Source organism: Vidua macroura, chromosome Z, assembly GCF_024509145.1.
Source record: "Vidua macroura isolate BioBank_ID:100142 chromosome Z, ASM2450914v1, whole genome shotgun sequence".
NCBI classification, from domain to species: domain Eukaryota; kingdom Metazoa; phylum Chordata; class Aves; order Passeriformes; family Viduidae; genus Vidua; species Vidua macroura.
Genome location: NC_071611.1, coordinates 66271264 through 66287492, shown reverse-complemented (window position 1 = coordinate 66287492; position 16229 = coordinate 66271264). Strand labels below are relative to the sequence as shown.

The window sequence follows — 16229 nt, the reverse complement described above, 5'->3', positions numbered from 1 at the left end:
TGATTGGTTAAAGCTGTTAAGAAACCCCCAAGGACCTGGATGTTTTAAGTGGCATTTTGAGTAGCAGCAGTAGATACTACAGAGTCTGCTGGTTAGGTTCCTGTCCCTTGTAACACTTTCTGTTGCTCAGGGCATGCTCCCAGAGTGCTTGAATTGCATGGCTGTTTAAGGGTTAATGCAAGGGATTTTTTTTTCTTTATAGGATAAAGATGGAAAACCACTCCTATCAAAATCAGAAGAGAAGTCACAGGTAAAAAAAGTGATGATTTCAAATAACTGTTTCATTCATGACTTACTCACCAAATGTCAGCAGGGTTACCCAGTGTTCAGTTTAAAAATGGGCTATGCTACCTGCTTACTTTTTAAGAGATAAAGAGACTTATACGCTTCCTCTTTTTCTTTCCAATGGCAGCCTATGAGTGAAAATGATCTTTTAGAGGGTTTGACAGAAGGATTTTCCTCTTCTCCATCGCTACCTGCACCATTACCTACATCAACTGTACTAAAGGTGAGTAAGTTAGATTTCTGAAATCCGGTTTTATTTACAAGTTGTTTGAATAATCATGACATTTTTAATGTTTTCATTATCTAAAGTTCCTTAAATGAAATGCAATAGCTAAAAAATTTAAATACTTCTTGCAGTAAGTTAATAGAAGAGCAGGACTTTAAAAAACAGACAAACAAAATACTAGTTATGTGACCTATCTTCTTACCAGTTGCTTGCATAAATACTACTTTGCAGCTGAGGATTTTAAAAGTGTTTTTTGGGACTATTAGATGGCCTGGTGAAATCTTATTTCTTTTGGAGTCATGTTAAACCTGTTTAAACTTCAGCTGTGGCGAGGTTTAACCCAGTGGTTGAGGTGGAAGAACAAACTGAGATGAGGAACAGTTGCACAGAGTGTGTGTGGTGGGGGAGCGTTTCAATCTGAAATAAGCAAAGCTCCTCAGGAAAAGCAAATCCTAGAAATCAACTGTGTGGGTGCTGTGTTTTGGATATGTTTTTTTGGTCTGATGGGTGTTTTTCTCTGGGTCCCCTGTGTGCCTTGTTCTTCCAGAAATCCAAGGATAGTGCCAAGCCTGTGAGTTCCTCGGATGTGATCTCTGCTGCTACGGTTTCCTCAGTGCACTCAGCAGCGCCTGCCACTGTAAGAAACCTCTCCTGCAGGTTCTTACCCCAAAACAAGGGGCTGAGTAGTGAGGAGAGGCAGCAGTGTGATCCAGGCAGTGTGACCAGTGTGGACTCTTGCAGAATTTAATAATTTATTGCTAAAAATGGCTACTGCAGAGAAGGAAAATGCTCCCATGGGGAAAAAAAAAAATTATAAAAAAAGAATGAGTGGACACTCCCTTTTCAACAGTTCCACAGGCAGTACCATGACCACCTTTGAATACCAGGGGAACTTTCCTTCCTGGTGTTTATTTTAATGTTGCTCACACATTTTGATCCATGCTGAGGAATCTTACCCTGGTGCTGCCAGCCTGGCTTGGAAGGGGAATATAAAGCTCCTCCTGCCTGTGTTGGCTTTAATGGCTTTTTTTCTATCTAGGTTCTGTAGAAAATTGCAAAATCTATGGTAATAGCCAAACATTAATTGCCAATTATTTAATAGATCTGTTCTCATTACAGCAGCTAGGCTTATTTGTAAAAAAAAAAAAAAAGAAAACCATTCAAGAAAATTCCATAAGCACTTATTGAAATTATGTTTTCTGCAGGTCAGAAATATTCTGTATTTTTCCCCAGCTATTGTGCTACACTGCAAATACAACAGGAGTGCTATTTGTTCACTCAAGTTCTACAGTTCATTAGCCAGTACTTACAGTAGATTGATGAATTATATCATTTTTGCAGCAGATGTGCTTTCACAAATTTGTTTCTGCTTTGTTAGGGAGGAAAAGAGATGGATGAAGCCTTGGATCTCCTGTCTGATTCCCTGGGACAGAGGGAACCTGACCCTGATGAGAACAAACCAGTTGTGGATAAAGTGAAGGTAACAAAAGACATTCTGACACTTGAGCAATTTGGGGAGGAGGAGGGATGGGAGGGAGTAAACCAAACCAACAAAAAAAACAGTCCAAACCCCCCATACGCTAAGAGGAGTATATGGCATTGGGATTTCAGATGTTGTAAAAGTAAGGTTATTGGAGAAAAAAATCCATGCTTTTACCTATAGGTAAATCAACCACTTTTCAGTCATCTGGATTACTTACGTGTTCTGTGAAAAATGATGATTTGGTTAATGTACTTTAGCCACTTGAGGGCAAGTGCTGAAATGTTATGGGAGATTTGAAATAATTTTACTTCAGTGCCTTTCATTGCCATTATTCTCATCATTTTTCAGGTGTCTTCTTGGGCTCAGTTTCTAAAATTTATTTTCTGGCCCTCTTTTTGTCAAGCTTTGACTTTTATAACCACAAGTTCACTTAATCAGGCACATTTTTAAACTTCCTTGTTTCTGCCGGTTTTGTCTTCATTTAGTCTTTCATAAAATCCTATAAAGGCCCTTCTGCTAACAAGAAAATAAATTTTTGCATAACAGTAGTAATAGTAGAAATAAATTTTAATTTCAAATAGCTACCCTAAAGTACATTACTGGGGAAAAACAAAGCCACCATATGCTGCCTATCAATAAGTTTAGGCTGGAATCTTAGCTGGAGAAAAAAGAGATCCCTAAAATGTCTGCATTAAGAAAGACAAAGATGTTCTTCAGCAGTCTGCTTAAAAACCTCCTTGTGGTGTTCTGTGTGGCATCTTCCTGGTATGCTGCCAAAAATCAGAGGAGTATAAGTTGAAAAATAAATGTAGTTTTTAAAACTTTCAGGCATGAAACATGCCTCAAAGTGAAATGATTTTCTCAGTAGCTTTAAAATTTAAAGGTGAAAAAAGATATCTGTCCTGAGTCCGATATGCCCTCTGACTTGTTGATTGCTAATATTTCTAACCTGGGTAATAAAGTTTTTTAAAAATTAAATACTTTCAGGAAAAGGCTAAATCTGAACACAGAGACAAGCTTGGAGAGAGAGATGAAACAATCCCACCTGACTATCGAAAACTGCTGGAGTCAGGTGAGCAGGTAAGGAAAAACTTCCCTAGTTTTCATTTGTAGCAGTGGAAACTGAGTCTATCTGAGCCAGTCTGTCCTCTTTGGAATTACAAGTGGAATAAGTGAGTATCTGTACTGTATTTATATATTAGGGTAAAACATGGAAATATCCTTCAGTGAGAGTAGCTCTATCCTCACATGCTTATAAGTGAAAAAACAAAAGGGGAAAAAAAAAAAGAAGTTTTGGTCTTATTTTGTTGATTTTTTCTTTTTCAACTGGTCGGTCTGAACAAATAAATCACTTTGAACTACTAAAGAAATCCATTCAGAGCAGTGCAGGTTCATTGGCAATCTGTGAACATCCAGTAGTGCCATATGTAAATACTTGTATTTTTAAACTTTTAAACTAATCTGTCTGGTTCAAAATGAGTGAGGATCTGCTTTTTTTTCTTCCCAAGAGTAAACCAGCAAAGCCAACAGCAAAGGATGACATGAAACACAAAGGAAAGAAGGTAACATTTATGATGAGGTTTATTGAGGGTTTTTTAATATTTGTGATTTTTATTCTGTGTTTTTTTTTTTCATGCTGTGGGCTCTGATTTTGTTTCAAAGTTGTGTCTCTGTAGGATTAAGGGGTGATTAATTACAAATACTCATAAATTAAGGTGGTAATAGGAACAGTAGTGGACAGTAAAACTTCTGTGAGGTGTAACTCTTCACAATAAATGCAGTTTTTATGTACAACTGCATTATGATTTTTGAGGAAATCATGCCTCTTGGGAACCTCAAATAGATGTCTCTTAACATATGTGTGGAGTTCAGGTGTGTTTTTCTTTAAGAAAATGGATAATTAATTAAAGCAGACATAAATTCCTGAACCACTAATTTGACTGTGGGGAGCTGGGTTGCACATTTTGTGACTTCAAAATTTAAATTATTGCAGAAACCTACGGATGACAGTGCAGCTATTGATGCCTTATCAGGTGACTTTGATACTTGTGCAAAGGCTCCTGCTACTCCCCAGCACTCAAAGGTAGGACATTTTCTGCTAATAACTTGCAAAATAAACAGTTTTTTCACTCCTCATTTTTCTTTGCAGTTGCTCATTTTAAGTTTACAGGAAGCCTGTCCAGATGCAGGAATTGTTTCACTCCTGCAGTGGAAGTTGGATGTATTTTGCTGTGTAACTAAATATTTGGAAGAAGGGAGGTTTGTGGTAATTAGGGCCTTTCAGACAGGCTTGGAGAAGTAAATTGAGCAGAGAAATGTGATAACAGTTTTTAAGAGTGTTCAAAAACTGCAGAGAGGCAGAGAAACCTTTGCTCACTGATAGGAGGCACTGTGTAGCAGTGGTTGTTGGCTGGAGCTGAGACACAGTTCAAGAGGGGTTTGTGGAGAGAAAAGCAGGGAGCAGCAAAGACTTTCAGGTGTGTTAGGGAAAACAGTAGAGTTGACAAGAAGAAATGAGAAGGAATGGATTGGAGAGGTCCTGCAATTGAGAAAAGGAGCAGCAACTTTGAAACTTGAGGTTCAAATCAGCTGTATTCCTGAGAGGAAAGAGCTGTTTCCAAACAGCTCTTCTGGCCACTGCAGTGCCCCCCAGGGGTTTCCCTCAGCACAAAACCCTCAGGCAGCTGAAGACAGGACAAATGGTGTTTCAAGTGCTGCTTCATCTGCTCTTGAAATCCAGGGCGAAATCTGCTGTTGCAGCATTATTGCTTGGTAATAAATACAAAATCTGCCCATCTCTACCAGGTTTTTCTGATGCAGTCTCCTGTCAGCACAGCTTGTGTTGCTGCCAAACCCATTCAAAAGACTGTGCCTTGGCAGATGTCAAAGCAGGAGCCACCAGTGCTCTATTCTCCTTGTAACTGTAATTTTTTTTTTCTTTGGAGTGTAGGACAAAAGTGGAAAGGAATCGACGACCACTAAACCAAGCTCAAAGGATAAAGGAAAGCCCAGAGACCCTAAAACGGTACAAACACATTTATTATGGTATGGGCAGTCATACAAGAGGGCAGCTAGATTCTGGACTCATATTACAGGGTTGTTATTCTGGGGGGAGTTTTACATCAATATGTTGAACTTGATCCATTTTTGTAAATATGAACATAGGAGAAAGGCCCCTTTCTATTTCAAGGGAAATTGGCAATAAACACGGGCAAAAAAATACGTATACTTTAGACAGAGTGTTGTTCTCTGACGGAGGGGCCTCAGTGCATGCTCCTCAGGTTCTCCTTCCCAGATTTGTAGATCTAAGAGTCCTACTTTGCCTGCCTATAGCTGCCTCAGGCAGGATCCCCACCATTTCTCTCACTTCTTGACAGTTTTGAGTAACAGCATCTGAAAAGTGATTAAAAAGTGCTCCTACAACCACAGCCAGGTTCCCAAGTTATTATCATAAATTATGTTTTAAAATTAATGAAGACCTACATATTTTCATAAAAAAGTAAGAATGAGCATGGTGTGGAATGGCAGGCAGCTGTTTCTATATTAAAAAAAAAGTGGGGAGAAGGGGAAGGTAAGAAGGGTTGCTTGGCTTTTTTTTTTTTTTTACCCAGAAGTAGAGAAAATTGATTCAGGTCAGGTGAAGCTTGTTCCATCGTGTTCTTCTCACAGAGGATATGTGCAGTAGATGCCCAAATCAGATGATTATGTCTGGGAATTTTACATTTTACATGTCAGTGATGGGATTTCTGCTTGTTGTTATTATCAAATCACCACAGGTGCCTTTTGTGAGACCACAGAACTGACTTGCAGTTCTCAGTGTAAAACTGACGGGTCTTTATCTCCTCTTCAGGATGTTCTGACCTGTGGCCTGATCACTGCTGTGGGTAAAAGGGTGTTTAGGAACAGGGAATGATGAGGTCAGGCATTACCCACTCTGTCTGAAAGAAAGCAGTTGATGGTGAAAAGGTGAAAATATTTGTGTACAGCAGGAGTCACAAATACTCTTGCTGAACTATCTGTATTTCAGGTGCAGATTGTATTTATGTCTGAACTGTGATTCTTACGAGTGTCTTGTCACTGCCTGATTTCAGGTTTTAGCTTGGTTCAGTTTCTCATTGTCTCATCCTCTCTTTAGGCAAAGGGACAGTCCTCCAGCAGCAAATCTGAGAAGCAGAAAACAAGCTAAACGTTAACCTTACCAGGTGAGATTTCTTCTTCCCTGTTCCCTGGGCTACCACAAAGACAATTTCATGCTTGTGAAGTAAAGCTGAGTTTTGCTAGCAGTGCTTGAACTAAACCAAGACATGGTTAAAACTGCTGCTAAATGAAAATGCTTGGGTTGACTTTGCACTTCAGGGTTCCCAGGCAGGAAACCTTTATCCATTCAGTTTATACAGAACTACTTCATTTAGCTAAACTCCTTTAGGCTGGTGGAATTCCAAGCTTTCCAAGGTGTGAAGTGCTGCTTCCCTAAGACATTCTCACAGAGTAATGAGGATCAAGCACATCTCAGCTGGGGGTTATGATCTTTAGGATACCGATCTTGTGTCATTACCTCTGCTCTGGACCCATCTTGGAGGCTTAGTTCCCATAATTCTTCCCAGATTTATGTTGTGAGTTTTATTTCCAAGTAACGGAAGATAAGCACTCTAACATTATTTTTTTGTTTTGTTTTCTCCTCCTGCCCCAGGATCCTGCTGCATCATGTAAGATGTCTTCTTTCTGTAGGTGGATCATTATTCTTGAAGAACAAAAGCTGATGCCAAAAGCACATAGTTATTCTGGGTGGTTTTTGTACAGTGATACTTGCTGGACTTTTTCTCATCTTTTCTTTTTTCCCAGTAGTAATCTCAGGTTTGTTTCTTTCTCTCAGCAATTCACTTTATTAAGACTCACATAGTCTGACATTTTTGTAATTTCCTTCAGCATTCTGGGGGAAAGAATGCTTTCTATTTGCAGGAAATATATTGCATCAATGAAGAGCTATAAAAAAAAAAAAAAAAGAGAAAAATATATCTGCAGACTTTTGCACATAATCTTCACATAGTGCCTGTAAATCTCTGAAGAGTTCATATGTGCTAGCATTTTTTAACATTGCAGTGGATGCATTAAGTATTCTGGAATATAGTGAGCTTTAGTTACCCTCAGCTGGGCTGTGCAGCCTTCTGCTCATGCCAGTTCCTGGTGGGAAGCTGCAGGCCAGCTGTGGGGCGGCTAAAGAGTGAGAAAATGGGGATTAGCCGCTTCTTCCAGCACGTCTGGACATCAAGCAGGTATTTGGGATGCTGCCTTTAGCAGTAGTTAAAACACACTAGGGCAGGATTTTTTTTTATTATTATTAATATTACCATTATTTCCAATTGTATCTGTACTGTTATCTCATAATTTGAGGAGTCTCCTGGACTGGACAAATTACAAATGTAACAGCTACCAACACAAAGGGTAGATAAGGAAAGGATGGGGACAAGCTCAGCAGTGATCAAAGCTTAGGTCCGGGGGCAGGCTCCTTTTTATCTTATTTTGCACTGTTTCTAGCCCTCCTGTTCCTGGCACCCCAGCAGGGAGCGCAGGGATGGGGCTGAAGGTGTTGCTGCAGGGAGGAAAGCCCCATTTTTCCTGTTCCCTGCAAGGACAGGCACGGCCAGGAGCCTCTCACAGGTCGGCTGCCACAGCCCTGGGCTGCCACCACCTCCGTGGGCTTTCCTCTGCCTCCCTGCCCTGCAGAATGTCCTTCTGCATATCCTGACACTTGTGCAGCTCTGGCGAAGGGAGGCTGCTGGCAGCAGAGCCCAGGGTCTGCAGGCAGGGATGGTGCAGGGATTGAAGATGGGGATATTCAGACTTGTGACTGTACTTGCAGCCTGCCACCGTGCCACTCCAATAAAGATTTTAAGGATGCACTGTGCCCTTCCTGGCTTTTCATTTATCGCTGCTGCTGTCAGGCAGAAGAAAGCCTAGAAATAAAGAAAAAAAAAACACCACCAACGTTGGCATATTAAAATTGAATCTAACATTTAAAAAAAAAAAAAAAAAACCAAACGCAAAATACAGAATTGCAGAATCAGCTAGTTTGGGAAAGACTTTGAGACCATCAGGTCCAAGCTGTGACTGAAGAGTACCTTGTCAACCAGACCATGGCACTTGGTGCCCCATCCAGCCTTTTCTAAAACACCTCCTGCAACAGTGACTCTGCCACCTCCCTGGGAAGCAACTTCCAGTGCCCAATCCCTGTTTCTTTACATGTTGGTGACACTCCATGAAGGCGTTCACAAACTCATCGAGACCCTGCTACTTTTTTTTTTTTTTTTTGCCCCTTTTCCTTTGTATTTCAAAGCTGCATTGTAGTTGACCAAGAGCAAATCTAACTTGTGGGCTGCTGCTGTGCTGGGAGACAGCTGGAAGAACAAGATGTAAGTCACTGAAATTTATTGTGCCCAGATAAATTGGCAGGTCCTGAAATACTTGTGTGTGAGGTCCCATCTCTTCTGTAGGAGGGCTGCAGTGCATCTGGGAGAATGAGCACATCCAAAATTAAAGGGTGGGAAGGGAATAATAAGGCGGGTTCTGTGGTACCAGGAAGGCCACCTAATTTTGCCCTTAGAAGTGAGCAGTTAAAAGCAGAAAGCAGAAGTGCCATTTGCTGGTCACAAAAGAAATAAATGCACAAAAAGGGGACAAAAAAAGGCCTTGATCTGAAATCACCTGCAATTTGATTTTTTGTCAAATTCCCCATTAGCTGACAATACTTGAATAGCATAAAATGTCACTAGCATGACGCAGAGCTTTCTCAGAATTCCTGATTTATATAGATATATATAGATATAATTACATGGAATTTGCCATGAGTAGGAGGAAGTGGTGCTTTCTTAAGGGTTGTGTCAGAGCTGTTGGCTCTCAGCAGTGCAACAGGGTGCCTTCCAAACACCCATGGAGTGGGTTTGGACTCCTTGGGCAGGTTTGATACCCAGGTGGGAAGAAAGGGAGGTATAGTCAAGTCAAATGCTTGGGATTAGTTCTAGATTATTATTCTTTCCCCCCAGTCTTTATCTCTATTAAAATTCCAAAATTGGGCACATCCATGAGGAACCATACAGGAAATAAACACCAGGGATTCAATAGCAAGGGCATGTTTGCAAGAGCAAAGAAATCAAGTGCCCTTAAGCAAAAGTGGCAATTAACAAATTTAGATTACGTTTAATACAGAAATAAGAGTTTCCAGCAGGTAAACGGAGCAGGCCACTCACAAGTACCTTTAAAAACAGAAACTCCACCAATGAAAACCCAGCCTCTGGGATTTCAGCCTTGCTTTCCTGAGGCTGGATGTGGCACTCGGTGGCTGCTGTCAGGGCATCCTTTCATTGCCCTGCAAGTGGCACACGACAGCCATCAGGGCTGGGCTAGTGTCCCCTACAGGGACAAAGGACAAGGTCCGGCCACGCCGCTCGTAGGGACAGCGGCGGCCACGCCCCTTACCCCCGTTGGTCCCGCCTCCTCCGCGCGACCCCGCCCCTTTTCGCTCCGAAACCGCCCCCTCGGCTGCGGCTCCGCCCCCAAGCGCCCCGCGCACCTCCCATTGGCCGGCGGCGTCCCCTCGCGCCCGCCACGGCCTCCCATTGGCTGCGGGCGCCGCTGTTGTTATTCCTGTTACTGCTGTAAAGAGGAGCGGAGCGGTGTTATCGGTCACCTCTGGTCACCTCTGGTCAGCTCTGGGCGCTTCTGGTCACCTCTGGTCAGCTCTGGTCACCTCTGGTCACCACTGGGCGACTCTGGTCACCGCTGGTCACAGCTAGTCACCGCTGGTCACCTTTTATCGCCTCTTATCAACCCCCAGCACTCATCCGTCATCTCTTTTCACCTCTTATTTCTTGTCACTTCTTGTCCCCTGTCCCCGGTCATTGCCGGAGCTCGATCCTCGCTCGCTCGGTCCCTGCCCGGGCCAGGTCCCTGCGCGGTGGCCGTGGGTTGCCCAGGCTGGCGGCCGTGTCGCCGCTGCCCTCCCCGGGCACAGCCCCGCTCACGCCGCTAGCGATGGACAGAACTGAGCCGGTGGGCCCGGACAGGTGAGGGGGTGGCTAGAGGGCCGGGCTGGCTTTGTCCGCCCGCCCCACGTGAGATTCCTCGGACGGGACACGGCTCTATAGAGCCGTGCCCGAGGGCGCTTGAAATGCCCTCCTTCAGCTCCTGCCCCCGACCCGCCAGGGCAACAAGGGGCTCGGGGCACCCGGGGCACTGACACTTCCCCGTCCCGACCGCCCTCAGGCACCGGGACACCCCGAGGAGGTGGCACGCGGGGCCGCCCCTCCCGCGGCTGTGGCGCTCACTGGCCCGGGAGCCGGTGGCCTCGGACCGCCCCCGGGACTCGGTCTCCTCGCAGCCCACGGATGCAGGTAAGGGATGCGCCTGCTCCGCCCCACAGCCGTCCGCAACCGGCCCCAGCCCCGGGGTCGTGCTGAGGGTGTCGGAGGGGGGTCGGGGGTGTCTCGGCAGGGGTTGGCCAAGGGGGTCGAGGGGGGGCAGCTTCTGGGGAGCGTTGGGCAGGAGCTCCTACCTGCACTGCCTGGGGCTCAGTCAGGAACCGCTCCGCTGGGGACCCCGCTCAGGGTGACACGCGACATTCCGTGCGGCACCGCTGCTCCCAACGGCGCTGCCACCCGCCTGCCGGGCGACTCCCGGCCCGGCCCCATCCTGCCGGGGGCCCCGGACTGGGGCCGGGACCCGATCCCCACACCGGGGCTACCCTTGTCCCTTGTTCGCCCGCAGGATCGGGTCCTGACTCCCACACGTGGCAGAGCTCTAGAGCCGTTCAAGAAGAGTGAGTGCCCCATCCCCGTGTCCCCCCGGGGACAGCCCCTGTCCCTGCCCTGCTTCTCCCGAGCATCAGGGCCCGGTCTCAGCCTGGCTGGGGGCTGAGCATCCGGCTGTGACCACCAATCTGTGTCTGGGGGGTGACAACCTGGGCTGCTTGGGCAGGGACGTGGATGCCATTCCCTATAAATCCCATCTCTGCTCTCCCCACAGCTTCCAGAAAACCATCGGGGAGTCTGGGAGAGCTCTCAAAGAGTACGTGAAGGGGCTCTATCCCTGGGGCAGGACATGAATGCCAGGCTGTCCCCGTGCCCAGGCTGTCCCTGTCCCAGACCCAAAAGCCAGGCTATGCCCGTGCCCCTCCTGGGGTCCAACTCAGGCTATTGATGTTCGCTCAGTGCCTGCCCAGGTCCCTTTGGGGAGCTGTGACAGCCCTGGCGGGGGGCGGGGGTGGTCTTACCCCACCCTGAGGACATAGGGGATGGAGGTGACAATGGCAGAGGGGTGGGTCACAGCGGTCCGGGACACCTGCAGTCATTCGATCCTTTCATTTCCCGGCTCTTGCAGCAGGAAGCTCCTTCACCAGAGGATCCGCTTCTTACCGGTGAGTGCTGGAGGCTGTGCAGGATCCTGCCGAGTCTCCGGCCGAGCCGGGACGAGGAGAATGGAGCCAGGAGAGGGGACAGGGCTCTGCAGCACCGCTCACCCCCTGGCTGTCCCACAGCAGTGGCAGCTGGAAGCCAGCCCGGTGCTGAAGGATATCTGCCAGCTCCAGGTGCGCAGGGACAGAGTGCAGCGGCGGCAGAGCGAGCCCAAAGATGAGGTGAGGGGCGCGGCGATACCTGGGAGGTCAGGGAGGGAGCACAGGGGTGCTGACGCCGTGTTCCCCCTGCTGCAGGAGGGCTTTGTCCCCGAGAAGTTGCAGAGGCTGGGCGAGCGGAGCCGGCTGCCCGACGGCCACGGGGCTGCCAGGAGGGACCTCTTTGGCAAGAACCCCTGCGACACATCAGAGCCGGTGAGAGGCTGCAGCGCTCCAGAGGAACTACGGATCCTTGGCTGGACCAAGTGGCCATGCCGGTCCAGGAGGCGTGTGCATGTGGGAGATGGGCGGGCTGTGGGGTCATGGGGACACTGTGACTCCAAACCCCCAAGGAACTTGGAGCTGGACGGACCTTGGGTATGGATTCGTCCCTGCCTGGGGGTGGGAAGCAGCTGGTAGGACTTGTCCCCTTCACGATCATCTCTGCCTCTCCCCCAAGTCTCCCCAGCTGCTGCCGTGGCAGAGTGATTCCACCGTCCCCTGCGGGATGGAGAAGCCGGTGACCACGCCAGTGATAAAGAAGGAGGAGGCAAAGCTGGTACGTGGCCACCTTTGGCACCGAATGGAGCCCCACAGTCTTGGGGTCTCCGAAGGGGGGTCTGGGGCCGAAGGTCCCTGGGGCGGGGGCTGGTTGGTGAGCAGCACCAGCCCTGGAGCTAGCGGCTTGCCAGACCCCCGGGCAGCAGCGCGGACTCTTCCCACAGCGTCCGGGGAAGCGGGGCCAGTGCCGGCAGCTCTTGCGCTCGCCCTCGGTGCCCAGCAGTGTCCCCGGGCCCGTCCCGAAGCGGAGACGGCCCTCGGACAGGGACAGCCCTGCCGAAGCCAAGCGGCAGAGGAGAGTGGCCGGCAGCCCTGAGCAGGAGGCATCCCTGGAGCCGGTGGGTGATGGGGAAGGTGTCGGGGGAGAGCCAGCCTGTCCCTGGCAGGACTGGGCCACTGCCCGGCTGTGCCAGAGCCCCTGCTGACATCTGGGGGTGTCTCTGGTTGGTGCCTGCGCAGGGAGTGTGGCTGGAGCCTTGCAGGTCTGCCCAGCTCGAGGAGATCGAGAACCTGCTGGCCAACGATGACCAGGAGCTCACTGGGGACTTCTCCAAGGTAGGGCCACGAGGATGAGGCAGCTCTGAGGGCGCGCTGCCCCCCGTTATTCTGAGCAGCGACTACCATCGGAGCCCCGCAGTGCCGCCAAAGAGAGCCCAAAGCGAGCTGGTGGCCCTTGCTTGGGGACACGGGGCCTTGGGGCTGTGACTTGCCAGCCTGCAGCGCCTGCAGCGGGTGAAGAGCCCAATCACTGCTCCTCTGCTCCGTGCCCGTGCCACAGGCAGTGTATGTGCCCCTTCCCCGCCCGGGGCTGCAGAACCGGCCACTGGCGGCTCCTGGGCTGGGGGGACAGGTGCCACCCCCGGGAGGTGCCCCTGGGACGGGGATGAGCCCAGGGCGTGTCTCCTCCAGCCTCACCTCCTGCCGACGGTGGAGGGGAAGGACCCGGGCCTGAAGTACATCTCTCCTGACACGGTAAGGGGACAGCGATCCTTACGCAGCCCCCGCGAGGGGCTGCCTGCCTGTTCCCCCCCGAGCCCTCGTGTGTCCCCCCTTGGTGACGCGCTCCCCCCGCAGCTGGCGAAGGTGCTGACGGGGCGCTACAGCAGCTTCATCGAGCGCAGCGTCGTCGTGGACTGCCGATACCCCTACGAGTACCAGGGCGGCCACGTCAAGGTCAGAGCCCCCCGTGGCCCCGGGGCCGGGAGGAAGGGGGTTGTCCGAGCCCCACTGCAGCCCCAGAGGTGCCGAGCCCACCACGAGAGATTGAGCGTTTCCCCGCGAGGAGCGGAGACAAGAGGGATTCAGGATACCCCGGGATGTGTTGAGTACCCTCCAAAGATAATCTCAGAGAGGAGTGAAGCAGCCCCTCCAGAGCCCCTCTGAACCCCCGGAGGGGTTGAGCAGCCCCCCATGAAGGGTCCAGAGCCGCCCGGAGGGGTGGAGCAGCCCCTGAAAAACGCCATGCCACCCGCTCACCCGCTAAAGGATTGATTCCCAGTTGGAAAGAGGAGCATGATGGTGGGGGGGGGAGGGGAGGGGGAGGCTGGGGGCAGCGTCCTTGGGTCCCTGCAGAAAATGAAACTGGAGGCAGAGGGGAAGAAGGCGCCTCTGTCCTCCCAAGGGCGCTGTCAACCTGCCGCTGCAGCGGGACCTGGAGGAATCCCTGCTGGAGCGGCCCATCGTGCCCCAGGACGCCGGCAAGAGGGTGATTGTCATCTTCCACTGCGAGTTCTCTGTAGAGCGGGGACCCAAAATGTGAGTGAGGGCACGGGGGGCACACAGGGGTGTGCCAGCCCCCCGGGCAAGCCGGGACCCTCGCACGGGGCTGATGCTGTGGGCTTTGCCCGGCTGCAGGTGCAAGTTCTTGCGGGAGAGGGATCGCTCCTGCCACAGGTACCCGCAGCTGCACTACCCCGAGCTCTACGTCTTGAAGGGAGGGTACCGCGAGTTCTTCTTCCAGTTCCCGGTGAGTCCCCTGCCGGTGTCCGCGCGGTGGCAGGAGGGCAGGAACTGGGGGGGGATGGGGGCACAGGGCAGTGGGGGCACAGAGGCGGCGCTGGCTCTGAGCACCTTCCCTGCCATGGGAGGGGATCTCCAGGCCGGGGCGCTGGCTTTGGCCCGGGACGGCTGCGGGCCGGGGGCTGCGCTGCTGGGGCTAACGGAGCCGTGGGTTTCAGGGCCACTGCGAGCCCCGGGACTATCGGCCCATGGAGGACCCGGCGTTCAGGGAGGAGCTGCGCAGGTTCCACGGGCAGAGCCAGCGCGGCCGACGAGCGCTCTTCATCCGCGGGCGGGATCTGTGAGCGCTCGGGGGGAAACGCTACGCCGGAGCTCGGGCTGGAGGAAGGGTTCCCTTGGCCGGGGATGCGCCTCGGCTTGGGCTGCTTCGTTCGGATGGGTTTAGCGTGGTATTTAGGATTAGCATTGGGCTTGCGTTTGTTTATTGCTATAAATAATTTTTATATATTGTTATGAACTTTTGCTTATTGGTATGATTATTTTTTTGCTTGTCTATTGTTATGAATATGTTTGTGTTTGTCTGCTGTTAAGACCGTTTGTACTAGTCTCTGTTAATAAACTCCTATTGCAGGAGAACAAACGCGGCTCCTGAGCTCTCTGTGCCCGCACCGGGGCGCTGCAGGGGTGGGAGCCCCCGATCCGGGGCTGGGGGCACGGGCAGGTGGTGCTGGAGGGCTCTGGGATTTAGGGACGGGGACAGCTGCTGGCAGGGGACAGGGCTGAGGCGGTGGCTGCCCTGGGGCGTGGTGGTGGCTTCCCCAGGGACAAGGGGGCTGGGGCAGGGGGGCCAAGTGTTGGCCCCTTGGCTGCTGTTCCTGCATGCTGGGGTGGCAGCAGTGTGGCCCCGGGCCGCCATAGGACCCTTTTTCCTGGGCATCCTGGGCTTGGCAGGAGCCCTGGGACACTTGGGGTGGCTGTGGGACACCCCAGGCAGGATACTCTCTTTTCTCAGGGGGTCTCTTGAACTTTGCAGCACCCCTAGGGCTGGGATACCCATTCCTGAGGGGCGCCTGGGCTCAGTAGGACTCCCAGAACTGTGACAGCCCCAAAGTGGGGGTCAGGGCTCATCAGGGCACTCAGCAGCATTAACCCCTCAAATTCTGAGACACAAATTCCGATGACCTGTTAAAATACAGTGGGGGAAAAAAAAGGTAATATCAGAGCAAATTAACTTTCTATAAAGTGTTGCCACAACAGTTTGGCTGTCACACAATACATTCCTTCACTGGTAATTATGAAGGACTACTTATTTAATTGTTGATATCTTTTACATTTCCCTTGAAATGCTAAAAGGTTGACCTTCTGGTCTACAGGTTCAGTAGACCCCCTGGTATCCATGGCACATGCTTTGCTTTGGGTCTATGTCATAGTAACAAAACACCAAACCTGACTCATTCTCTAGGAGTCTTCACAGCCTATTCTAAAGCTTCAGTGGGCTTTGGTGCTCCCCAGCTATCATGAAATAATGATAATAATAATCTACACTGATTATATTACCCATTTATATATTATTATTTATTATTATGTTATTATATATATTATAGATTATATATACACTGTTGTGACATGGCTGTGAAATACACAACTGAATAGCGGGTAAAACCAATGAGTATGATAATGCTTCATCATAACCACATTTTAAACACGCTGCTGACTGAGTAATTTTGACACGGAAACAGCATGACAGTAAATGCATATTCCCTGAAACTCACTGAATGTTTATTTGAGCAGTGTCACAAAGAAGCCAGGAAGCAATTTTCATCATGGACTGCCACCAAGAGGTATTTCTCTGCAGGGTGCTGTGCTCACACAAGTGCCGAAGAGCAAACTTTCTGTGTAGTGCCCTTGTCCCAGCACAGCCAGGAGGGCATGGTTATAAGAGCCACCTGCAAAGGTTTTAGGCTGCCCACAGCTCCCCTCATGGACCTGCAGAGACCCAGTGTTAGTCTCAGCTCTGTAAAATCCTCCATAAATACTTGCATTTGCTTCAACTTTGTGTGTGTTGATGCATACTTATTATTCTGAGACACTCGTGGCCTGCTCTTTACCCT

The 16229-nt window shown here is 49.9% G+C and overlaps 2 protein-coding genes across 5 annotated transcripts in view; both read left to right on the top strand.

The window, feature by feature from the left end:
• CAST (calpastatin) overlaps positions 1-7894 on the top strand; it is a 57873-nt gene extending 49979 nt beyond the window's left edge. For 3 of the 4 annotated variants that reach the window (XM_054002762.1, XM_054002761.1, XM_054002763.1), the window contains 10 exons: positions 203-250; positions 413-508; positions 1059-1148; positions 1890-1991; positions 2982-3074; positions 3503-3556; positions 3988-4077; positions 4940-5019; positions 6130-6196; positions 6685-7894. In XM_054002762.1, coding sequence (XP_053858737.1) covers positions 203-250; positions 413-508; positions 1059-1148; positions 1890-1991; positions 2982-3074; positions 3503-3556; positions 3988-4077; positions 4940-5019; positions 6130-6187 — 711 coding nt within the window. In that variant the 3' untranslated portion in view covers positions 6188-6196; positions 6685-7894. The remainder of the gene's footprint in view (positions 1-202; positions 251-412; positions 509-1058; positions 1149-1889; positions 1992-2981; positions 3075-3502; positions 3557-3987; positions 4078-4939; positions 5020-6129; positions 6197-6684) is intronic. The other variant, XM_054002760.1, reaches the window with a different exon arrangement.
• Positions 7224-14743, top strand: LOC128822322 (M-phase inducer phosphatase 2-like). The gene is made up of 16 exons (XM_054004016.1): positions 7224-7267; positions 9653-10054; positions 10254-10381; positions 10755-10806; positions 11013-11054; positions 11367-11403; positions 11524-11622; positions 11698-11814; positions 12059-12157; positions 12324-12497; positions 12619-12714; positions 13069-13131; positions 13234-13332; positions 13781-13914; positions 14014-14125; positions 14337-14743. The coding sequence occupies exons 1-16, from the start codon at positions 7224-7226 to the stop codon at positions 14460-14462; spliced, it is 1824 nt and encodes a 607-aa protein (XP_053859991.1). The 3' UTR covers positions 14463-14743.
• The last annotated feature ends 1486 nt before the right edge of the window (positions 14744-16229 follow it).

Bases quoted from the DNA above. Each gene is read 5' to 3' on its own strand.
- LOC128822322 (XM_054004016.1), top strand. From the start codon at position 7,224: ATGGGGATTAGCCGCTTCTTCCAGCACGTCTGGACATCAAGCAG. The intron at 11,055-11,366 runs GTACGTGAAGGG...CGGCTCTTGCAG, and splicing joins TCTGGGAGAGCTCTCAAAGA to CAGGAAGCTCCTTCACCAGA. The intron at 12,158-12,323 runs GTACGTGGCCAC...CTCTTCCCACAG, and splicing joins AGAAGGAGGAGGCAAAGCTG to CGTCCGGGGAAGCGGGGCCA.